The sequence below is a fragment of the Rattus norvegicus genome, chromosome 17 (assembly GCF_021556685.1).
Source record: "Rattus norvegicus strain SHRSP/BbbUtx chromosome 17, alternate assembly SHRSP_T2T, whole genome shotgun sequence".
Classification (NCBI taxonomy): Eukaryota; Metazoa; Chordata; class Mammalia; order Rodentia; family Muridae; genus Rattus; species Rattus norvegicus.
In genome coordinates this window covers 28,228,620-28,252,027 of record NC_141550.1, presented here as the reverse complement: position 1 = coordinate 28,252,027, position 23,408 = coordinate 28,228,620, and the positions used below count along the sequence as shown (strand labels likewise).

The 23,408-nt window shown below is 46.1% G+C and overlaps 1 protein-coding gene across 43 annotated transcripts in view; it reads left to right on the top strand.

The window, feature by feature from the left end:
- Nucleotides 1-22,897, top strand: part of Fars2 (phenylalanyl-tRNA synthetase 2, mitochondrial) — a 434,171-nt gene extending 411,274 nt beyond the window's left edge. For 23 of the 43 annotated variants that reach the window (XM_087590573.1, XM_087590559.1, XM_087590580.1 and 20 more), the window contains 1 exon segment: nt 22,606-22,897. In XM_087590573.1, the coding sequence (XP_087446699.1) occupies nt 22,606-22,744 (139 nt within the window). In that variant the 3' untranslated portion in view covers nt 22,745-22,897. 43 annotated transcript variants of the gene reach the window in all.
- Nucleotides 22,898-23,408: the final 511 nt, after the last annotated feature.

Here is a 23,408-nt window from a genome sequence, read left to right as displayed (position 1 = left end):
CTAGGCCCGGGTGTATGTTTTGAAGTCAGAGCCTTACATCCCAGTGGGGAGGGGCAGCTCAGAAACAGGCAAATAATCTGTGGGGTGTTCCCACATGCACAGGCACACATGTGCATGTGCATACTTTCCTTATTCTGTATGTGTGAGCTTGAATGTGTACACCTTCATATGGATGCCAGAGGACAGTCTTGGCTGTCAGGCTTCAGCTACCGCCTCTCTTGTCTTTTTGAACAATGGACTCTCACCAGATTGGAGATTGCTGGCTAGGAAACCTCGGGTATCCATCTGTCTCTGTCTTCCAGACACTGGAATTAGGAGTATGTGCCACTACTCCCAATGTTTTATATATAGGTTCTAGGGATCAAACTCAGGTCCTTGTAAGGCAAGCACTACTTTACTGACTCAGCTCTCTTCCAATCCCCACCCACTTTTTAGTTGTCCTCATCCATACCCCATCTAAGGATCAATGGTGGTTATGTCAATTCTATGACTGCCTGTTACTATTGGATATAAACAAGTAACTTACTGTCATGTCTGCAATATCCCATGATCACATAGGCCAGGGCCACGGTGCAGCAGGGAAGGAAATAGAATGAGCATGAATATCACAAATGTAGGAGTCATAGGCCAGATACCGTGAAGGGTTCAAGTGGAATGGACACTTGAGCAGCCACCAGTGTTGTGTATGGAGCCTCAGAGAGGGTAAGTCACCTGCCAAAGCCACACAGCATCCTGAGAGTCATATGACAAAGTCAGAAGAAAACCACCTGTTCACCATCTCTGTGCTGTTACACAATCCTTTCTGATTACTGAAATAGTCACGACCTGTTGTTAGCTCCTCACGGTGCCTCGTGTTCTCATTACTGTGTTTAGATATCAATTGATTTTTAAAAGTCTCTACTCAAACTCTCCATTTTCCCTAATTCTAAGCTCAGTCTTTTATTTATTTTTATTTTTTCTTATCTCATACATTTCATCCTTACCGAAGTCCTCCCTTCCTCCTCTCCCCCAGACTCCTTTTCAGAAGAGAAATGGAGGAAGAGTGGATGGGGGAGAGACTGGGAGGAGAGCAGAGAGGGGAAGCTGCAGTTAGGATGTAAAATTAGTTGATTAATTAGTTAATTAATTAATTTAAAAAGAGCAGACCTCCCAGAGATAGCAACCAAAACCTGTGTAACAAGTTACAATAAGACTAGACACAAACCCTTACATGAAGACTGGGAAAGGCAACCTAGGAGAAGGAAAGGGGTCCCAAGAGGAAGAGCCAGGCAGTGGTGGCTCATTCTTAAATTTTCTAGGCTTCATTCTAGACCATTTCTTAAGATTAAGCCTTCCTATGATACAGATTCAACAAAAATTGTTCAAATTCTGTCTGTCTATCAGTCTGGTCCCGAGAAAACTCCGTATTTCACTGTCCCTACCCATCCCCGCCTTCGGCTTCCTTCTGGTCTCCATCTGACACAGATGCTCTGGCCTCCCCTGCGGCTCTTTTCCACCAACATCTGGACCCCTGTCTTCATGGTTGACCACGGGAGAAAAGAGCACCTCCTGTTCGAAAAAAAGCTAAAACAAACAGCAACAAAAAGGCTCATATGTAGTAGAAATACAAAGGACACAGCCCCTTAAATGCAGAAAGTGTGGGGAGGAATAGTCTAGACAGCTTGGGCACCCTCAGCCCCTTGCCCCTGGCCCAGCTCCAGCAACTGTGCTTGAGGATCTTGACCATTTTCCTCACCAGGAAGACAAGGGACTCAGCCAGCCAGGCATCATGGCCACAGGCAAGAGTGAGAACTAAGAATAAAAAGTGCTGACAAAAGAGCTAACATTGATTTCTAGTGGATGTCAATGCGTCGCACACTGTCACTTTGTCCCAACATGACCAAAGCTCGGAGAGATAAGTAACTTTCTCGGACACGGCATGAGGTCCTGACAGAACCTGGAGCAGTAGCCGGAGTCTAATTCAGCCACCACCAGCCAGTCCTCACTGCTCCCCATTTGTGCTTTCTACAGATACAGCCTAAGGGCTGACTTCCGGAAATACCCATGCACCCTGACATTTTGCTTTCTGATTTGCCTATGGTCAGTCTGAAATGGCAACAGGTTGGGCTTGCTACTGTTTTAAGAGGTCATTACAAATTACCCTTCCTCTGGCAAGTTCAGGTATAACTGAGAAGCAGATACAGGACTCAGGCAGATGACAACCACAGGAGAGCTTTATTTCTAAGAAGGCTGAGTAAGTCTGCTGGCTCCTGAGGCTACATCTCCGGGAATCCATGCCCAGCCAACCTTCAGGGATAGATGTCCATTTAAAGGCCGGGCCCTCCCCAGGGAGGCGCCATGAAGGTGGTGCCTTGCGTTCTCTCTTCTTCCTCCCTTTCCCCAGACTAACCTGCCTCCCAGGAAGCAGCTTTGGCAGGGGAAGGCAGCATGAGGAACAGCTGGAGGAATCTAGGAGCGACTGTTGATTGCGAGTGGTAGAAACACTGGAAGGTCTACACAGAAGGCAAGGGCCAGGCTGCAGAGACTCTCTGTATGAAGTGGCGGCAGCCTAACTAAGCTCCTTGAGCAGGGATGTGGCACTGTCAGATTTTAGTTGTTTTCAATGGGGTAGAGTGGGTTGGGAAAGGCCAACTGCAAGGGTGGGGAGCATCATAAAAATGGAGACTACAGCGGCTCTGTGCACAACCAGCCAGGCTTGATGGGAGGCTCTGGAGGAGGCTAGTGAGGCCCTATGGGTGGCTGCTGTCAGCAGCTCTTCAGAACAAGTCCTAACCTTGGTTGGAATGGACACATGTGGAGATCAAGGAGACAAGTGAACCACACATGTCAGATACCCTGCACACTGCACCAGGAGCCCCTGACCCTGGCCTGAGCTCAAAGCTCCTAGGAAAAATGTGTTCTGAGTTCCATCCCAGTGTGGAAATGCCTTCCTTCCAGCATCTTAACAGTTTACTCAGCATCTCACAGCTGTGACAGCAGTGCAGGCTGCTTCTGCCTCCCGCCCCTGCAGAAGTGCAGGTGTGATTGACAGGATAAGAAACACATTTGTGTGTTGATGGACGGGTTTCTGGGCCTTCCATGGGCTAAGAAAGTCTCCATTCATCTGTTGTCCAGCACACATCAACCCAGGCCCCTTGGGGAGAGCATCATGGTGGGCACTGAGAACAAAACAGTGCACAGGAGGGAAGCAGTCTCTAATCTCTGAGCCAAAGGTAGTGAAGTGCAGGGGCACATACGGAAGAGAGCAGTGTTTTCAAGACATGGAATCTGCCAGAAGCCTAGCACCAGATGAAAGGCAGAGACAGTGTGTGCATATTCACACCGGGGCTTAACTCAGCCATAAAGCAGAATGAAATTCTGTCATGTGTAGGAAAGTGAATGGAACTAGAGATCACCAAACATGGAAAGACAGAGCATGCGTGTTCTCTCACACGGGCAATCTCATTTATACATGATTACATGATTACGTGTGTGTGTGCGCACACACACACACACAACATGAGAGTAGAAGTGGTCCAAAGACAGTAGTGAAGGTTAAGAGTAATAGAAAAGAGGAGCATGTCACAATTTCTTTTATGTGGACACAGATTTAAATACATATTTAAATATATATATATAGAGAGAGAGAGGACATGGAAGCGTAAGAGTGACAATGGTGAGGGAGACCAGGGAAGGAAGGGGTGAATATGGGATAAGTATAATGACATACACGTATGAAAATGGCAACGAAACCCATTGTTTTGTAAAACTCAAAGTAAGCAACAGCATGGCGTTCTCAGAAGCCCTGAACTAGCCCTTGTGGGAGCACTGACAGAGTACCCTGTACCAGACACAGCACCAACTAGACTGTTGCCCATTCTTGTCAGGATTATGGTGTATGAGGCAGTGATCACAGTGAAGAGACACGTTTTCATGAAGCTTCATTGTGGAAGAGGCAAATGCCAAAGATGTAACGGAGTGTTGAAGCCCAGTGGAGAGCAGGCTGCTTTGAGACAGATTCAACTTCAGCTATGAAAACACCATTGAGAGAAGAGGAAAGGTCCCAGGAGTGATGAGGTAGGAGGCACAAAGAGAGTAAGGATGCTGTGAGACAAGGGCCCAAACAATCTGAGGCATGCTGAAGGATGCTGATGGCCAAATGGACTTTAAAAGACATGATTACAGAGCCAGTTGCAAGTCTGCTGGCAAGAAGCTGATGAAATTTCTTGGCAGCTTCTCCTTGCTCCCCAGCATAGATGAAGGTCATCTTCAAGGATAACTATTAAAGATGGGCTCCCTTCACCTCCTGGGTTATCTCAAAGCCCCTTGTTGGAGAGCCTACCTTCTTTTTCTTCTTGGATGGCTGGTTAGTTGGTTGGTTGGTTGGTTGGTTGGTTGGTTGGTTGGTTGGTTGGTTGATTTGGGCGTTTCATGTTAATACTTCCCACCCTTTCTCTGCCTCCACTTTGGATAAGCCTTGCTGTGCACCCAGTTGACTCAATCAAGAATGTGTTGCTTCCTTTTCAACACCAGGGTGACTGCCATAAATACTTGAAATTGGGTGTATTTTGAGGGGCTAGAGTAGGATCCTGACAGCATACATGTTTCTGGATTTGAGCGTGCTGTGGCCCAAACTCAAATCTTTTAAGTTGTACTTGGAATCTGTTTCTCCGTAAAGAGCCCTCCTTGGGTGATGAGTTATCTAAAGAAATTGTAGAGATTGTCATTCTAAGAAAGACAGCCGATGGCAGCCAGTGTTGGTCCCATCAAATGCACATGGTCCTATGCAACCTTTAGCTTGTTAGACAGTGGCATCATGCAACCTAGACATGGGATACTGCTGTCCTGCACACTTGTTAGTTGGTCCAATAATAAAACTGCAGCAATTCCCAGCAAGTAACAACTTTCTACTGAGCAGATAGCAAGCTCAACAATGACCCATCATACTGACCTTCACCTGTCCTCAAGCAGCAAATGTTCTAGTGTAAAATCCTCCAAATATAATTCTAAGCATGGATCCCTCCTAACCTTCTAGAGTAGATAATCTTTCCCATTTCCCAACCTCAAATAACAAAGTAGGTGAATGAATGTCCACCTGTCTGCCTCAGTTCCCTGGTGGGCCTGGAGGAGCCTGCACGCCTAAAGCATTCCCAAGCTGAGCTCAGGGAGACATAACTCCCTTCCCTCAAGTATCCTGTCTCTAATTCCTTAGTGCCCCTGGACATGAAAACACTAGGTCACTTCTCATTTAAGACAATAAGCCCTTGATAACGTGGGAGGGGACTCAGAATCTCTTTACACTTAGAAATCATTCCCTCTACCCTAGTTTACAACAGAGCATCCCCTAAATGTTCCTTGTGTATATCATAATGGTACCTTTCTCCCACTTAGCACCTTGTCAGTGTTAGCAAATTAAAAACCTTACTCCAAATGGCTTTGTCCTGGCTCTGCTTTTAGGGTTCCCCTGGGTGCAACCCCTTCCCCTTCTGGTATCACGAAGGGCTAGCCTCACTGTCTCTTTGTGATATACAGAGATTCCCAAGACAGAAAAGACCCGAGATTTAAAGGAAACACTTACGTGTCCTCTCTCAGCCCCTCCCCCTCCAAGATGCTACAACCAATACATCAGGGCTCTGGCTCCATGTGCAGTGCTACAGCTAAATCATAGGAAACGTTTAATTAAAAGACAAATGGCAAAATAAGGCTGTGGCGGGTGCTTTCTAATTGTGGTTTGTTAGATTTTAATTACTCGTCATAAATTGTGAAAGCTGATCCACAGTGTGCCTCTGTGCACCCCGTTCTCCTTCATCACAAAGACGTGTTCTCGGCTGCTGACAGCATGGGCTTCATCTTCAGCATGCAGTGATCTGATCTTACACGACAGTGACTCAGCAGCTTGCCAAATCCAATTAGCAGTTCTGTGGCTGCTTACTCCGAGCAGCTAGAGCAAAGTCTGGCTGGGAACCCCTCTTAGCCAGGTCTTCCAGTCCATAGCCCACTTGTTTGTTACCAGCAATGACCTTTGCCAAGGAGGCACAGGACACATGTAGGGTCCCTTGGTGAGTTAAAAAGGTACTTTCTCCGCCTTGCCAACTTTTAGTCAGTGCTCACCAGAGATTGAAAGGGAATTGGTGATTGTGGAACCGGGCAGCCAGGGTCTCAGGAATTGGCCATTGAATTCCTATGCAGAATTGAGACCCAGAATATTAGGCACTTGCTCAAGATGACATAGGTGAATTTTTCATGTCACTGCAGTGCCAACCTCCTGACCTCAGGCATTACTCCTTCTTTGGACCCCATGTCTACCACCCAGAGCCAGAGCTATTCAAGGAAGGGTAAGTATAGTAAGGAAGGGGCCTCTGCAGACCCTGTTTGACCTAACAGGGCAACGTGGTTAAATCGGATACTCTTTCTGATTATGTTTGCCGAGTAAATGAGATAGCTGTATAGAAGTGCTCCCAAAGGAAGTAAGGACTCATATTCTCATCAGCTAAAGACTCCTTCATAGTTCACACGCATTGAAGCAAGGGAGAGAGAAGAAAGTGGACAAGAGAACATATGTAATAGGAAAATATTACAAGTCATTCACTTCCTCCAGACATGAGCAGAAGAGTCTCTAGGATATCAGTGTATTTGGTTGATAACAAAGAGAAAGGATGACTTCTTGGATAATTTTACTTGGGGGCCAAGATTACTATCTAAACCACTCTTCCAGTGGTAGAGCTCTGTGAGGTGGCTCCTTGGACACATGCCTGTGCTTTGCAAGTTGCTGCTTCTGTTGTTGGAACTGGCCTCTGTCTGTCCCCAGAGGCCAATGCTGGGCTTCACTGAACTGTAGAAGTGATCAGCACAGCGTGGAGCTGGCAGCAGTTCTGCCGTTCTTCTCCACCCAGCAGCCCCCCATGTGACAGGAGCTGCAGGTTATGGTCATGTCCTATCTATTTAAGAAGGAAACTATAGGGCTGTACCCTGCTCTCTGCTCTGTTTTGGTTCTTCTTGTGAGTAGATGTTACTACAGCAACCAGGATAGAGCTTCTCCATCTCTTTCTGGGAGAGTCACTAGCCACTTCCTGTAGGGCAAACGGAGAGCAGGTTGAACCAGTCATGGTGGTGCTGACAGAGAACCCATTTGGTTGGCCTATGTTCAGAAGTCTCACTTGGAGGGACTGTAGAAAATAGTTGTCCAGTGTTTGACAACAGTGGCCAAATTCTAGTTAATGTCAACCAGTAACCAGTCAGCTACTGGATTTTTTTTTCTATGTAGCTAAATCCTAGGACACAGAACTTTTTCTCATAAATGTAAATGTTGTTAATTAAGCAAGTGAATTAATCAAGGTCATAATTGTAATAACTGTCATTCTAACCATTCTCTCAGTAACCATTTTGTGGCAGTTGCTATTTAGACCTTACACATAGGCAGTTAAGTCTTTCTGCATAGTCAAGTCTCAGGGAATGATAAAGAAAGTTTCCCAGCAATGTCATGGCCATCCTAGTTTCTATGACGTTCAACCATCAGCAACATCAGTCACTTAAGGACTCATTTCTCAGATTATACCCCTACTAATAAGTCATGTGAAACTTATAAAGTTGCTGAGAGCAGGCCTTTGTAGCCCCCAAGCTGATGCCCTCTTAGCCCTTTTGTTGTGAGGTAGATCGATGACTAGAGCAGATCATCAACATTTCCTAAGCCACTCATGCCAACTCAGGGAACCTTTGGTAATTCTTTCTAAAATGGAGAGTCTCTGGGCTTCTGACAAAGCCCATAGTGTGACAAAGTCCTGGTGAATGCACCCCCACTGTCACATCAGCCATCATCTGACTGTTGATGATGGATTCTTGTTTTCAGTCTTATTTCAGACTGCTCCCTGAAATAGTTTTCACGAGTGTCTGACTGAGAGCATGGGAATCCTGAGTGCATTTTAGTTTAGCCGTTCCAGAGTGGCTAGAGCATGACACATGATGCTAGAACCAAGCCATGCTGCCTGGCCTTTCTGTGGCTGTAGAAAAATCTGTTTCCCTTTCAGGCCTTTTCTCTCTAGCTATTTTTAGGACATTTCTTTGTAGCACAGGGTATAAAATAAAGACTGGGGTTTCTTGTTGTTTGTTTGTTTGTTTGTTTGTTTGTTTGTTTATGTTCCCCCCATTCAGGACTTTACCATGGCTCCTGAGAATCCCATTAATTCTGGAAACTTCTGTAATGATCTCATCCCCTCTTCAGGTGTTGCTTATCTTTGTATTTGTTATTTTACATGCTGCTGTTCCTCCTCCTCCCCGTCCTTCTCCTCCCCTTCCTCTTCCTCTTCCTCCTCTTCTCCTTCTTTCTCTTCCCCTTCCTCTTCCTTGTCCTCGCCCTCCTCCTTCTCCTTTTTTTGAGAGGCATGCTCATAGTGTAGCCTAGGCTAGATCCTCCTATCTCAGCCTCTGTGTGCTGGGATTCAGGCCTACACTGTGTCCTCTCATATTTTCATTTCTGTGTTTCTCCCCACTGCTTTCTAAGCTGAGTTCCACAGATCTGTTCCTCACTTCCTTGATTTGTGTCTAACCTGTCATTTAACCCTCTATTCCTTTTATGTCACAACTACAATCTTAATTCTACAATTTTTTATGTAAATGGCTTTTTTCCTAAATCTTTTACACCCACGCACACATGCACACACATTTTTTTGTCTTTTAAGGCATAGCCTTATTATATAGCCCCTGGCTGACTTGAAATTTGCAGTCCTCTGGCCTTTGCCTCCACTGTGCAGTTATAACTTTGGGCTTTGAGGTTGTGTTCACTGAACTGTTTATTGGGTGACCTCTCAAGCTAGTCTTTATCTTTGGATAGCTTGTGTATTTTCTTTTCCTAGTTTATCCTAGGGTTAAGACCTCCCAGAGCAACTTTAAGGTCCTTTTTTTAACCCTAGGATCTGAGGTACTATTCACGGTGGATCATGGATCAGCTTGAGATGCATTTGAAGGTTTGACTGTTCAGGGCTGCCTCATTTCTTGTGTCCTCACAATCCACTCAAAGCCAAGAACCCTTCTCTCTGATCTTCGTGAGTATATTGTTTTCCTAGTGTATGCTACGTCAGGAAGCCAACTCTTTACAGCATTCCCATTGACAGGATCTTCCAAATAGCCAAAGCTTTTGGCTTTGTGTCAGCCGTGATCTTTTCTAGGGTGAATATTAAAATTCGAACTCTAAGCTTCAGTGCCCCACACCGTACCCCACTCCAGGGATGGAGATAGCAGAGACATCCTCCTGCTGTTTATGTTATTCATTTTGGCGCCTGGAAATTTTTGTCTTGCTATCATATCTTCTGCCATTTCCTTAAGACATTCTTCATGTGTGTGGTTTGTCCTTCTGTGTAACTTGACACATCTGCGTGTACAGCAGTAGGCTCTTTAGTCATCTTATGCTGACATCATCCTAGAAGCTCTTAGTCATCCTGTCTTATTCTAAACTAAGCGCAGCACATAGAAAAGGTTACCATTGAAAAGAGACATCCTCCAGTCACCCGTTCCAGCAATCTCTCCCAGACATATCTTCTGTCCAATTCCTTGGCCCAGAAAAAAATCAGCCTCAAGTGAGGGACCTAAACACATGGACAACACCATTGTCACTTCACACCATGGTATGTGACAGTGCCCTTGAACTCTCATTTGAAATGGCACCTTGTCTCTGAAGCTAAGCCAATCCTCCTGAATTTCTCCAAAACATTTATAATGGACAAATCCAAGTTGAAAAAAATTGATCGTGTTTCTCTCCTGTACCCTAGAAATCTAAGCCTAAAAAAAAAAAGTTTCTTTCCTTGAAGTAAGAAAATACAGAAAGTGAGCACTTCTCTTAACTGAGTCTGAATGTGGACAACTACAAGTCAATAATACTGTTGGATGTTTTATTGACTCTGACTTTTACTTTATTAACACTTTGTTCCAAGTGGCTGACGAGGCTTTGCTTACACAACTTCAATTCTTCCTAACTGTGGGAATATTTGGGAACAAATAATACTTTTTTTATCTTATTCAGAATTGGAGTAGGTTCATCCAAGTAGTAAGGATGAGGTGACTTAAAAAAAAGAAAAAAAAAAAAAACTTCCCAGCCCCTCTTACCCCAAGCAAAATTGCTTTTTTTTATAAGATCATGAAATAGTGTTTTAGAGTTTATCTTCAAGTTTCGTTGTGGGAACAGCCTCGTGAAAGCTGCAGGTACTTTGAAATAGGGATGCCATTGAGACATTAGCCATAAACGTCAGATAACATCCCGAACCAGATAAGAGCATTTAGAGGCACCTGGACTCTATCTGTGACCTAATACTTGGCTGGATTTTGAGCCTCTGTGAGCCTGGCTTTCTTCTAGAGTGAAAGCCTGATTGGTATTTCAGTAAATGCCTTGGAATCTGACCGGGGAAGAGGCCACCTCTAGCAAGAGGGCAGGCATGGGTGAGATCCTCACGTCACCAACATTAGGATGTGTTACTTTCCACTCTGCTAATGAGCTATTAGTTTAGAGTCCTCGCGTTGTTAGGGTGTCGTGGCAGAGAGATTGGAGTTCTATTGAAAACACACACACAACACTAACCCAGGACACTGCAGGCAGTGGTGCACAGATAGAGGTTCTGGTGTGACAGGCAGAAAGAAGTCTTTCCTCAAGACAAGGAAGCTGACAGCAGAAGTAACAGATGTGAGTAGGACTCTGTCACTCAGAAGACAAGAAATTAGAATTTGCTTTTTTATTTCTTTATTTCTACAACTTCCCAAGGCCTTTATCTGTGGCACGACCATGCCTATACCCTGCTTCTGACATCTCAGTGGCTCCCATTCTCCTTCTTTGGGTCTCAGCTCTGATAGTCCCACAGGGAACCTTCTCTGACCTTTAACTTAATGGGCCTTTTATGTAGCCTCATAGCTCCATGTACATCTTCTCTGTAACCTTTAATGCAGTTGTAATTTACATTTTTCCATAATCCTTTGATTAGTACCTCTCTCCTGCACTAGGCGGGAAGCTCCGCAAGAGCTTGCTCGTGTCTGGCTTGTAGTACCCCACTCTGAGGCTCTCAGCACTTCGCAGAATGCATGGCACAGAGTGGGTTGGGTGGGCACCATTCATTTCAGAAGGAGTCCAATAATGAATTGGATAGATCGATGGATCAATGACTGTATTCCTGACACTGCAAACAGTGATGGTCCCCATAACATGGATTACCCTTCCCTCCAAGGTCCCATTCCTCTTTTGACCCCTGATGGTCCTTACGTACCCAAGCAGGACCATTATTCCCTTTTTCTGCTGGTCATGAGTTAAGAAGTGTAACCAACTGCCATGGAAGAAAAGGACTGCACTAAATCCATGACCAGCAAAGAGAAGAAATCACAGGATACATTTGTCAGCTCCATGTGAGGGGAGCAACCTCCTAGGTCACACCGTGGAAGCCTGCCTTGGGTAGGCCGACCTAGAAGCAATCACATTTCGTAGAAACAATGCAAGCATGGGTCGGAAGAGCTCTCAGGTCTGTCATCTTTTTGCTCCTTTGAGTTCATAAATTGTGTTACTTGTGCAGTGACACTTAATGAAGCCATTCATCACTACATTGTTCCAACCTAAAATAGCAGAGCTGATGCTCATCCTGCCTAAAAATAATCCCTATGCTGTCCCCTCCCCCTTGATCTCTGACTTTCTAATGGAAAGAAATGGCACTATAGATTAGATCCATAGAGTCCCCCATTTTTTTTTTTTTTGCAAAATGATGACATTAGAAAGTCTGTAAATCTTTCTTTACTAATGTGTGATTCTTTCAAATGTGATCTTAAGTCTTAAAATATTTGTAAGTCACTAAGGAAATAAAAACTATACAACATGGCATTCTGCTCTGAATAGTGGGGTTTGGGAATGCCTATAGTATGCTCAAATGGTAACAATTAACATGGGGTAGAACTGCAGGGTCACAGTAGTGAAATCCTCCAGTCAGCTCTGACGATAACTGCCAGGCGACCTCTGCATGCAGTGAGGCTGCCCAGAACAAGGGACCTCCTTTGGTTTAGTTCCTTTTCACCTGGTCTAACAAAATACTTGACAAAAAGTCACCTAAGAGAAGATGGGCTTATCTTGGCTTATGGCTCGAGGGTACAGTCCATCCCAGCTGGGAAAGCATGGTGGCAGGAACTTCAGACACACTGCCACACTAACAGTGGAGTAAGACCCACCCCCAGGGACAGGCTGAAGAAATGAGTGTTCAGATGGTTTTCTTATCACACAAACACTATGCAGTGTAATAACATAAATGAAGGTGTGTATCTTGTCACTGTGTGATACAGACTCCTGGGAGTATCATCATGTATGTGGTCTGTCTGTCACTGACCACAGTGTCACTATGCAGTGGCATCCCTCTGTCTAATGCTTTGGGAGATTTCTTCACTACCATTGAAGCAGGCAGACTGGCCACTTCATGAATATTCATGTATTGATCAAGCAGTTCATTTACATGTCCCTATCTCCCACAGTGCAGACCTCAGCACAGGATAAATAGTTGCTGATCAACCAGCCACACAGTATAAAAACATTGGCGATCAATGGGCTGAGCTGGAACTGTAGACTTCACCTGCCACACATCTTTTGTAACCTGACTTGGTGATCACTGTCAGCAGTCAAGAAGCAGCCTTATAGCAGCAGAACCAGCTCTGGTGACTTGAATTTGGCAGATACAGGCCAGAGAAGAAACGAAAATCACCTCCAACTCTTCCACACAATTGAAAATAAGTCATTTCTTCAGCTTTGTTAGAAGTGTAAGAAGTAGAACAATTGGAAAAGAAATTGTTCAATAAGGGAAAATCCCTGCTGTATCATAAAGGGAGGATTTTAAAAATCATATTCATGAGATGTGGGGCATCCCGACCTCTCTGTCTGGAACCCCGGTGGCTCCACTGAGCAGGGCAGCACTCAGCCTGGACCAGCACTGGCATCCAGAGCCGTCCCTGCTGTTCGGGTTTTGGTTTAAGTATGATGTGAATTCCTGTGTTTGGCTTATTTCAGGCACTGCGCTTTAATTTCCCTTTTTATTGTGGTAGAACTACACGACACTCTCCACTTCAGCTATTCTTGAGTGTACACGTCAGTGGCATTGGGCACATGCACACTGTGTGACCATCACCTTGGTCCATCTCCAGAACTCGGTCATCTCCTGACACTGAAACTCTGTACCCACTCCCCAGAGTTCACTGGCCCATGCTCACCTGCCCAGTCGCTGGCAATGCCTGTGCCCCTGGCGTCTGTACGTTTGGGTCCGAGGCACCCTGCATAGCAGAGTCATGGGATGCTGGCCTTTTGTTTGTGGTTTGTTTCACTGAATGCTGTGTCCTCAGGGTGTATCCACCTTGTCACATGCATCATGTGTGATCACTGGGGCCTTCTTCATAGGCCACAGTAAAGATTCTGTCACACTAATACCCAAAACAATTTCCCTGGTTTGTTTCTTTTTCTCATTCGGTCTTTTAGACCTCCATGAGTCGGTATTTATATTATAGAATAGGAACCTGTATCAGATTAGAAGCTGGCCCCAGAGCCTAGCGGAGAAGCAGTAGTAAGAGAGGCCATTAAAAGACTTCTCAAAGTAGTTATTTTCAGTCATACTCAGATGAAGATCCAGAACCTCAGCCCCACCCTGCAGGAGGCCTGGACTCCACCTCCCTCCCTAAGCCTGCTTGGCAGAAGCCACTGCTCAAGAGAACCAGAAGTTATGGGGAGAGTTAGAAGAAGAAAAAAAACCTGGGGGTGCTTTGAACTTCCCAGAGGACTTGGCAGGTGTTTGATGTTCAAACACACTTCTTGCCTATAAAATGTGTCTCTGAGGTGCTCTTAAGTTGCCGACTGAGGCTGACCAGTGAGTGGACCAGTGGGGGTGGACTAGCTTGGTTTCTCTCCCAGCTGCTGGTCCTGCCTCTATCACGGCCTGCATGGGAGTTGTCTTTCCCCAGGCAGAAACTGTCAGAGGAACCATCTGGTCCAGTTTCTTATGACTGACTGGTAGGAACAGAAATCCCTCTGGGAGATAGGAAGCTTGGCAGTAGCGGTGAAACACTTATCTGTGGCTAGCTCCTCGTCTGGCTGAGAACTACAGAGACACAGCTCAGAAGGGTCTCCAGGGAACACTAGGCCAAGAAGACAAAGTGTTCTGAAACTCAGGCGGCAGGCCTCTACGCCATTGTTGCAGTTTGAGATAAAATGTCTCCCACAGCTTTATATGTAGAAGGCTTAGTTGCCAGGCTTTTGGGGGACTGTATCCTGAGGGCCCTAACCTAGTCACTAATCTATTGATATATTTATATTCTGACACTATTAGAAGGCGACGTAAGCCAAGAGATCGGCCATGTAGTTCAGGCTATGTCTTGCCCTGGACCCTTCCTCTAACTCCTGTCTCTGCTTCCTGACTGCCATGATATGAGTCTCCTTCTGTCCAAATGCACAGGAGCAAGTAACCATGGACCAAACCCTTTGAAACCATGAGCCAAACAAATTTCTAGCCCATTGTTTCTGTCTGGTGTTTGGTCATGGCTATGCAAAAGTGACTGATATAGCTATGGGAGGGGTTGGATGAGGATAGAACCAAAGGCCTAAGTATCTGATGGACGAGTGACTGGGACTCCCAGGAAGAGGATGCCTCTTTTCACTGGTCTTCCAAGCAAAACTTTCCACTGGTGAAGCTAGCCCACTGCTCTCCATCCTCCTGGGATCAGAAATGAATGTAACACATGCCCACCTCAGCCCTTCCATTTCATTCCATGCAGATGAATGGTAGATTCCTCCAGAATCTCCCTTCCCTCCTGTTTATTCTTGGGATATTAGGGCCAGAAAGAATTAAAGCTCACTTAGCCCACCTCTCACTACTAAGGAAAATGAGACCAGGCAAGGTGCCTCACCTAAGCTTGCCTGTCACTGCCCCAGCTCCCTTATAGAAGAAGGGGAGGGGGGGGATAGGGGGCTTAAGGACAGGAAACCAGGAAAGAGAATAGCATTTGAAATGTAAATAAAGAAATATCCAATTTAAAAAAAAAAAAAAGAGCCTGAGCTCTACCTCCCACCACCAGTATTTCTTCTTTATCTCCTCTCTGTAATTGTTTATAGCAGGGAACACAGTATCTGGATCGGTTAGTTCAGACCAGGCCCAAATCTGTGCTTCATGCTTTATCAGGAATAGCTCTGGTTATCCTCAGACCAGTGTCAGATTCCAGATTCATTAAAGGGTTAAAAATTGACAAACCAGGATTGTGCATGCAACAGATGAGCAGGATGCCCTCGTGTTAGTTTCACTTCCAGTAATGTTAGTTATATGGTGTCAGCTATAACCCAAAATATTAAAATTCCAGGAGTAAATAAGTGGTGAGTTCTAATTCACATGCTTTGAGCAGTATGAGATTTATGCTACCCCACCTGTTGTTTGTTCAGCATCTCTATGCTGTGTACACTCTCTACCCATCATCTAGAAGCTTCCTCAGATATCAGATCCACTGTGGGATATAAAAGTCTTTGAGTCGAGCAGACTTTAATTTATTAATGGCCCAAAGCTCAGGAGCACCCACGGTGGACATTTTTTGTTGCTTATTGCGATTACAATTGTTCCATTTTACTGTTTTTAGCCTCTTTTTCTAAAAAAGTAAAATCTTTTTATTGATTCTTTGTTCACATCATGCACCCCAGTCCTACACAGCTCCCTATCCCTTTATATCTGAACTTTGCTCTTGAACACCCCCCACCAAATAAAAAACACAAACAAGCAAAAAGCATAGAGAAACATCTGTTGGAAGCTGTAGTGTGTCACAGTGTGTCCCACAGCACATTCCTCCGTCCACACACCTTCACTCGCTGATGTTCACTGCAGTGAGTCATTGGTCTGAGAAGTCGATCTCTGGCTCCTATGACTTCTATCTTCACATTGGATCCTCACTGAGAATCCTCCCAGTTATCGTGTTGTTGCCCTGTGTCATGGAAATCATGCAGCTTTGGAACAGCAGGACTGGCCTTTTCACATATCCCAACCACTCACAAATGATACGGAGTTGGGGGCAGGTCAGAGATCTGGATATGGGCCTGCGTGGTAGCTGAGCAGTGAGCCCCCAGGGTGAGCTCTCTAGTCCTGCTCTGGCTGGGCCACCCAATGCCACCATCAGCAGGAGGCAGGGTCAGTTCTCCCGTTCCCATGGCCTCAGGCCAGCTCCCCAGTACCCATGCCTCCAGAGCCAGCTCCACTGCTGCCCAGTCAGAGAGGGGCCTGAGGGGAGTACTTTCCCAAGCTTTGCAGCCTGCAAAGGGCTAGGCCAACTCTCCTACTCTCACAGCCCCTGAGCTGGCTTACCAGTGACTTCACCATCAGGACAGCCAGGGAGCGGGAGGGCTAGTTCTCCTGCCCTCAGGGCCAGCTCTCACTATTGCTCCTGGGAATGAGGAGGGACCCATGCCACCTCACGACAGATGAATGGTAGAGCCGCCTCTCCTGTCCTCTCTCCTGGGGTCAGCTCTCCCAACTGCCCTCAGTAGCATGGGGGTATAAGGCATCTCCCCGACCCAAGACCATCTCACAGCAGAGGAGTTATGGTGCAGCTCTCCCTCAATGATTCCTTTCACAGTTTACCCACGTCCCTGCCACAGAGCCAGGTCGCCCACTCTCATCACCCCAAGATGATCTCTTCCGTCTGTCTCAAATGGTGAGGGATGGGGGTGGGGTTAGCCTCTTAAGGTGCTTAAATTTTAATTTAAGTCAAATTTCATCACAGGCACCCCAATCATACTTTAGAAAAATGTATCTATAGTATTTGTTGCTACTGTTGGTATTGGGCAACCACTAGGGTCTTGGAATGTGTCCCTACCACTAAGTAGATAATACCCTCATGACAGGCAGGCTCTGAAATAACTGCTGTGTACTGCTCCCATCCAGTCCTCAGAGACCCAAAAAGGAAATGGAAGTCTTACTTCATAGGCAAGAACTCTGAGGCACAAGAGATCATGCAAAGGCCCAAGATCTCCCAGCAAAGAGAACAGGAATTAGAACCAGGTTTCTCTTAGCTACAAAGTCAAGTTTTTCTCCATTCTCCCACATCCCATCAGCTCTCGGTCCTGTTCTTGGAAGTGACATAGAGCTGTCTCCCTCCCTCTTCTCCTTGCCACCTTGTGCCTCTTGTCTGGGTTCAACAAGCCTTTGAATGTACTGAATGAACTTGTTCTCTCCCCTGCGCAAAATGCTTATGACACGGGACGTCAGGCTGAGCTTTTGTCTCTAACAAGCAGGAAGTAGTTGAAGATGAAGCCAAGGACCCAGCTTTTTCACTTTGTTAGTGGAACTCTTCTGGACTGCATCTTTCTGCACTGAGTAATCTCTGTGTGGATAGGCAGTGTGTGCAGTGCCCACTGGTCATGCCTGATCTATTCCGGGAGGTGTCAGGCGCACCATCCAGGAACACAGAGTAGCTGCTCTGTCACAGATGGAAAATCAGACTATTGTGGATGCTGCATGTGAGGAAGGCTTTTATTTCAAGTTCAGAGTCAGTTTGGTTGCCACGGTGAACCTAGCAGTTATATAATAGAAGTCTTCCCACCCTCCCCAAGACTCTGACCCATTGTTCCTTCTTTTCAGCAGGTTCTATAGCCCTGCACCCCTTCAGAAAATACCCCTGGAATACTTGGAGCTGAGGAGCACAAGTGGTTTTGACAGTGGTTCACCTTATCACTCTTTCTATTTTGTGTGGTTTTAAGCTAGTTATTTTTTTTTAAAGATTTATTTATTATATATAAGTACACTGTAGCTGTCTTCAGATACACCCGAAGAGGGCATCGGATCTCTTTACAGATGGTTGTGAGCCACCATGTGGTTGCTGGGAATTGAACTCAGGACCTCTGGAAGAGCAGTCGGGTGCTCTTAACCGCTGAGCCATCTCTCCAGCCCTTAAGCTAGTTATTACTCAGCCTTTTCACATTAAAACTGACAAAAATCCCCATTTATCGGGTGCAGTGTAATAGTTGGGGCTTTGTGTAATGACACAAGAATCAAGATATTTGCCATATTCGTCATCTCTTTGTGTTAAAGAACATTTAGCATCCTCTTGTAGATGATTTAAAATATTCAAAACAGGGTTACTAGCCAGGGTCGTCTGCTTTGCCACGGATCACCCTGTTCCAGTCACCTTCCATAACATTGCAGCTGTTGACCGTTCATCCCCACCCCGGCCAATAGCAGCTCCCTACTGCATTTTTGAGAACAGCTTCTTTAGGTTCCACAAATGAGAACATGCACTATGTGTCCCTTCTGTAATTGTCTTATTCCACTAAGCATCAAGTCCTCATGATTATCCATGATGCTACGATGACAGGATCCCACCTTTTTAAAGACTGAATAGTATTCCGCTGAGTATGTGTTCCCCTTGATTCTTCCATTCATCCTCTGTTGGATGCTTGTGGTAATCACATCTCTTGGCTTTATGAATACTGCGCCAATAAGCATGAGGTACAGGCCCTCTCAATGCCTGGTAAAACCTCCTTTGGATGCATACCCAGGAGTGGATTGCTGAGCCCTTTTAGGCATAAGCTTGACAGTCCTTTTACTGATCCAGACTTGACTGTTCTCAACTCCCACACAGCTTTATCTTTGCTCTAAAGTTAGGAGTCTCGGAGGAGGAGGCACTAAAACAGAATCCCCCTCTGCTAGCTTGTCCCGCTGGCCTGCCACCTCTCCCCATAGCTCACATGGGATTGCCCGTCCCAGCTCTCAGTTTCTGCCTGAGCATCTGGACTTGGGTGGGAGGTGGAATTGGGTAAGCCTTGGCATTCACAGGGGAGCAGGGAACAGGACCCAGGAGAAAGCAAGTCATGCTTTTTGTTTCCCCCAGGATGGACTGGACCCTGAAAAAAGGGGGGTGGGGTGATGGCAGGCTGGTTGGGAAAAGCACAGGAGAGCATCATGAATTACTCAGAAGCAGACAAGGATGGTCACATATGGCTGTCTTGTGTCCAATGTCTATAGGCAGACTGACCCAGATTTTTTTTTATTATTTTGGTCTACATTGTTCAACTCTGTAACTAGATGAACAGACCATGTGCTGACAAGGAGAACCCCAGACCTTCCTGTCAAGTGTAGAGTGGCACAGCTGGCTTCACTGCCAAGTGGCTGCCAGCCCTCTTACTGCCGACTACTGGCTGGCAGGTTCTCCATTCTCTTCCTGTGCTCCTCTCTGCCCAGATCAGTGCCTGCAAGATGCTTTTTCTTGAGTGACTGACTAATGCAGTCTATAAACTAATAGTCCCAGTTGAAAACGCTGCAAGATACAGTGTTATCTTAAAAATCTTATATTAAAATCTCTTTTTTAAAAAGGGGCAAAAAGCCAAGTTCTAGCCAGCAACCATTCATTGTACAGTCAGCCAGTATTACAAGGCAATGAAAATTGTTACTTTTTTCTCTTGTTTCCATCTTGTCAACAAAGGGATTTGACCTCCCTAACTGAACAGTAGATAATCACATTTATTTTTCTCATGAGTAGAAGCCGCGGAGTACATGAAAATGAACTTTGATTTGCCTATGAAGCGCCAGGTTGTACAACCCACTCTGCTCATCCCAGAGCTGGGCCCTATGGATTAGATAGAAAACTATAGCAAGTGCCTGCTGCCCAGGCCCCAGTACTGCACCAGTAGGAAAGACCACTGTCAGTCAGTGCATTCCTTGTCTGTTTGTCTGACTCATAGAATGTCCTGGTCATCCAGTCTTATTCTGCATCTTCCTTGGTTGTTTTAAAATTATATTGCTACTTAGAGGAAGTTGGATGTGTTCACTTTCTGTCACTATGAGAAATACCTGAGAAATGAGGAAGTATTTATTTGGGCCCATAGTCTAGCGCCTTCAGTCCATGACCAATTGACTCAGTTTTGTTCCTGTGGAAGCATGTTAGAGAGTGACCCCATGATCAGAGAGATTTATTTACCCTATGCTAGTTTTGAAAAAGAGAAAGAATGGAGCTGGGTCCCCTTTATCTGCCCTCTAGAACCTGCCTCCAGTAACCTAAGGTAGCCACACTCCACCTTACATCTTAAAGGCCCCACTGTCTCTCAGTAAACAGGGTCTCTGGTGAGATTCGGGGTCCAAATCAGGAAGAGCTCAAAGGTGAAGGGGAGGAGGGTACGTGATGGAGCTCTTGAGTATGATGGTGAAGACTGTGTTCTGAAACCAGACTATCAAGGTTTTGTTTCTGTTCTGTTGAAATGGAATTCACATAACATGAAGTTAGCCATTTTGAAAGCATACAGTCCAGTGCCATTGGGCACTCACTTCTCTAGTCTGCTGTTTCAGACAGTGGGACCATGCAGCATGTGATGTGTATGGCTTCTGCATACTTAGGTTTTGAAGTTCACCTGTTTCCACTCATTGGAATTACATTCTCTGGCTATACTAAATCTATTGTTACCCATTCATCTGTTGGTAATGACCAAACAACTTTAGGAAAGTCAATCTCAATCTCAATCTCTCTCTCTCTCTCTCTCTCTCTCTCTCTCTCTCTCTCTCTCTCTCCCTCCCTCCCTCCCTCCCTCCCTCCCTCCCTCCATCCCTCTGTCCCTCCTTCGTGTGTGGGGGGTGTGTGTGTGCGTGTCAGGGAGGATTGAACCTATGGCTTCACCTATCTTTGGTAAACACTCTACCACTGACCTATAGCCCCTGCCCCTTTTTTCCTTTTCATTCTGACACAGGGGCTCATGAAGTTGCCATGGCTAGTCTTACTTACTCTATAGTCTGATCATGCCTTGAACTTGTGAACCTTCTGCCTTAGCCTCCCCAGCTACCTGAGGTTACAGATCTGATCACGAGGCTCAGTAGCAAACTCTTGTCTGACTTTTAGTTTGATGCTTTCCATTCTCTGGGGCATAAACCTAGAAATTATATAGGAACACCACAATTAGTGGTTTGGAAGCACACTACACCTGTTCACAGTAACGCACTGTTTCGTATCCTTGCCTTCTTGCCTGGTCCTAACTCCTCTCATATAACATTGTCCTACTGTTTGAACTTGGACAAGTCACGTCTGCCTTCTGAGCTCAGAGCTATATCTTGGGGATAATGCTTGGGGTGATGCTGCCTGCCTACTGAAGATGTCAGTCAGAGCACATGTATGTGTCAGGGAAGGATAGAAGCACGAGGTCTAAAAGGCTGCTGTGAAGGGTGTGATGCAGCAGAGAGCCCTGAGCCAAACCCAAGGGCAACCCTCCTCTCAGGTTTGCCACAGCTCCATGAGCCCGAGGTTTGCAGAACAAACCAACCTCTGGGGCTAAACACACCTGGTTCCCCTCCTTACTACTGGACTCAAGTCATAACCTGGGCTAGGGTGGGAAAGTTAGAAGGATAGCCACTTCTTCTTTCACCTGAAACAGACTGCTGGAGCTAAAGAGGAAGAGACACGCCAGCCAGCCTAGAATATGAGCGCCTCAGAGGTGGCTCCTTCCTCCCCGCTGCCCTGCGGGTGGGGCCTCTCTGCCCTGCTGAAGACAGGCCCTGCAGGGAACAGCAAAGGGTCCTAGAAACTCCCCCTTCCCAAATGTGAGCTCAAGGTGGGAAGCGGAAAGACAGAAAAGTAAAGTGGACAAGCCAGAGTGGGGAAGAAATGGAGAAATACCTGGAAAAAAGAGAATAGGTGACCCAGGCCCCTGCACACATGTAGCAGAGGAGCAGCCCAGTCTTCACGTGGGTCCCAAACAACTGGAGCAGGGGCTGTCCCTAAAGCTGTAGCCTGTCTGTGGGATATGTTCCCCTCACTCAGCCATCTTGTCTGGCTTCAGTGGGAGAAGTGGCACCAAGCCCTGCAGAGACTTGATATGACAGGGGATACCCAGAGGGGCCTCCACTCTGTCAGGCTCAAGGAGTGTCTGAGGAGAAGGTGGGAGGGGAGGACAGAGATCAGGATGTAATGTGAATAAATTAAATTGAAATCGAGAGAGAATGAATAAGGGGCTAGGACCAAGACAGACACTTGTCTTATACTGACTGACCTAAATCAGAAGGTGGGAGACAAAGATCACCCTGGTAAGAACAAACCAAAAACATCAAGAAGACCCTGGGAGCAGAGGCTCTGGGATCTGGTGGCCACACAGAGGACTATAAACTCTTCTTGTGAGGGGGTTCTCAAAAGGTCCAATGTGACCAAGGTTATGACGTGACAGAAGGCCCAGCCCTTCCTTGCCTAACTGAAGATGTTGTGGCCTCTCCTGGTGAGGATGGGCAGGTAGCAGGAAGAGAGAGTGATGCTGGGTCTGGCTTGACCATTTGAAACCTCAAAGCCCGGCCCCAGTGACACACATTCTCCAACAAGGCCACTCCTCTAGTAGTGCCACTCCCTATGAGCCTTTGGGGGCCATTTTCTGTCAGACCACCTCACAGCATGATGGAACCAGCTTCTCCATTGTGCACGATACTATGTCTTTAACAATCACCTTCTCACACACTGAAAAGATGTCCGTGATGACCAGTGATATTTCTGTGGTGATACATGACTGATCCTGTCCCGCTAGGTCTGCTCTTAGCAGCTGACACCATACCATTATATGCTGTATGAGAGTAATCCCTACTGTGTCGGTCTGTGTGCAGACATGGTTCACTCACCTACTTGCATTTCCTCCTTCCCCAACAGGACACACAGGACCAGCCATTGCTACCGCATTACCTACCGGCACATGGAACGGACACTGTCCCAGAGAGAAGTCAGCAGTGTCCACCAGGCTGTGCAGGAGGCCGCTGTGCAGCTACTGGGTGTGGAAGGCCGTTTTTGATATCATGCATTACACAGGCTGCAGCCCTCACGGAGCTCCAGGACTCGCCAGAAAGGGGAAACACATTGTTTGTGAACTGGAGTGTCTGTCCTCGTTTGATAAATGGGTCTGCTTTAGGACTTTCAGGAAATAAAGGATCACTTTTTAGAAGCATTGACATAGCATTTGTCTTTTATTTGGGGGAAGGAGAAAGCAGACACTGATATAAGAGTTCCCTACTATTCGTTTAGAAATGCTTGGCCCATTGGCTCTCTGTGTGGTTAATTGGTCCCTGGGTTCCATTAAGCACCAGGCATGATTCTTGCCTGACAGGCTCCTCCACCCATGTAATGAGTGAAGCCACAGAGAAGGATCTCAGAAACTGGATATAGTGCAGGCATGCCGTGTGTGTGTGTGTGTGTGTGTGTGTGTGTGTGTGTGTGTGTGTGTGTTGCTTAGCTGTAGGTCACAGATCCTGCATTTTGACAAATTGGAGGTTTGTGGCAAACTGTGTTGAGCAGGCCTGTCTTCCCCACCTTCTTCAGCTCAAATGATCATTAGTATTTCTTAGCAGTGCTTTTCAATTGGGGGAAGTATTTTCTTTCTTTTTTTTTTTAAATAAAGGTACAGTGCACCTCACAGAGGGCAGGATCATCTGAGTCAAACTTCCGCATGCACTGGGAAA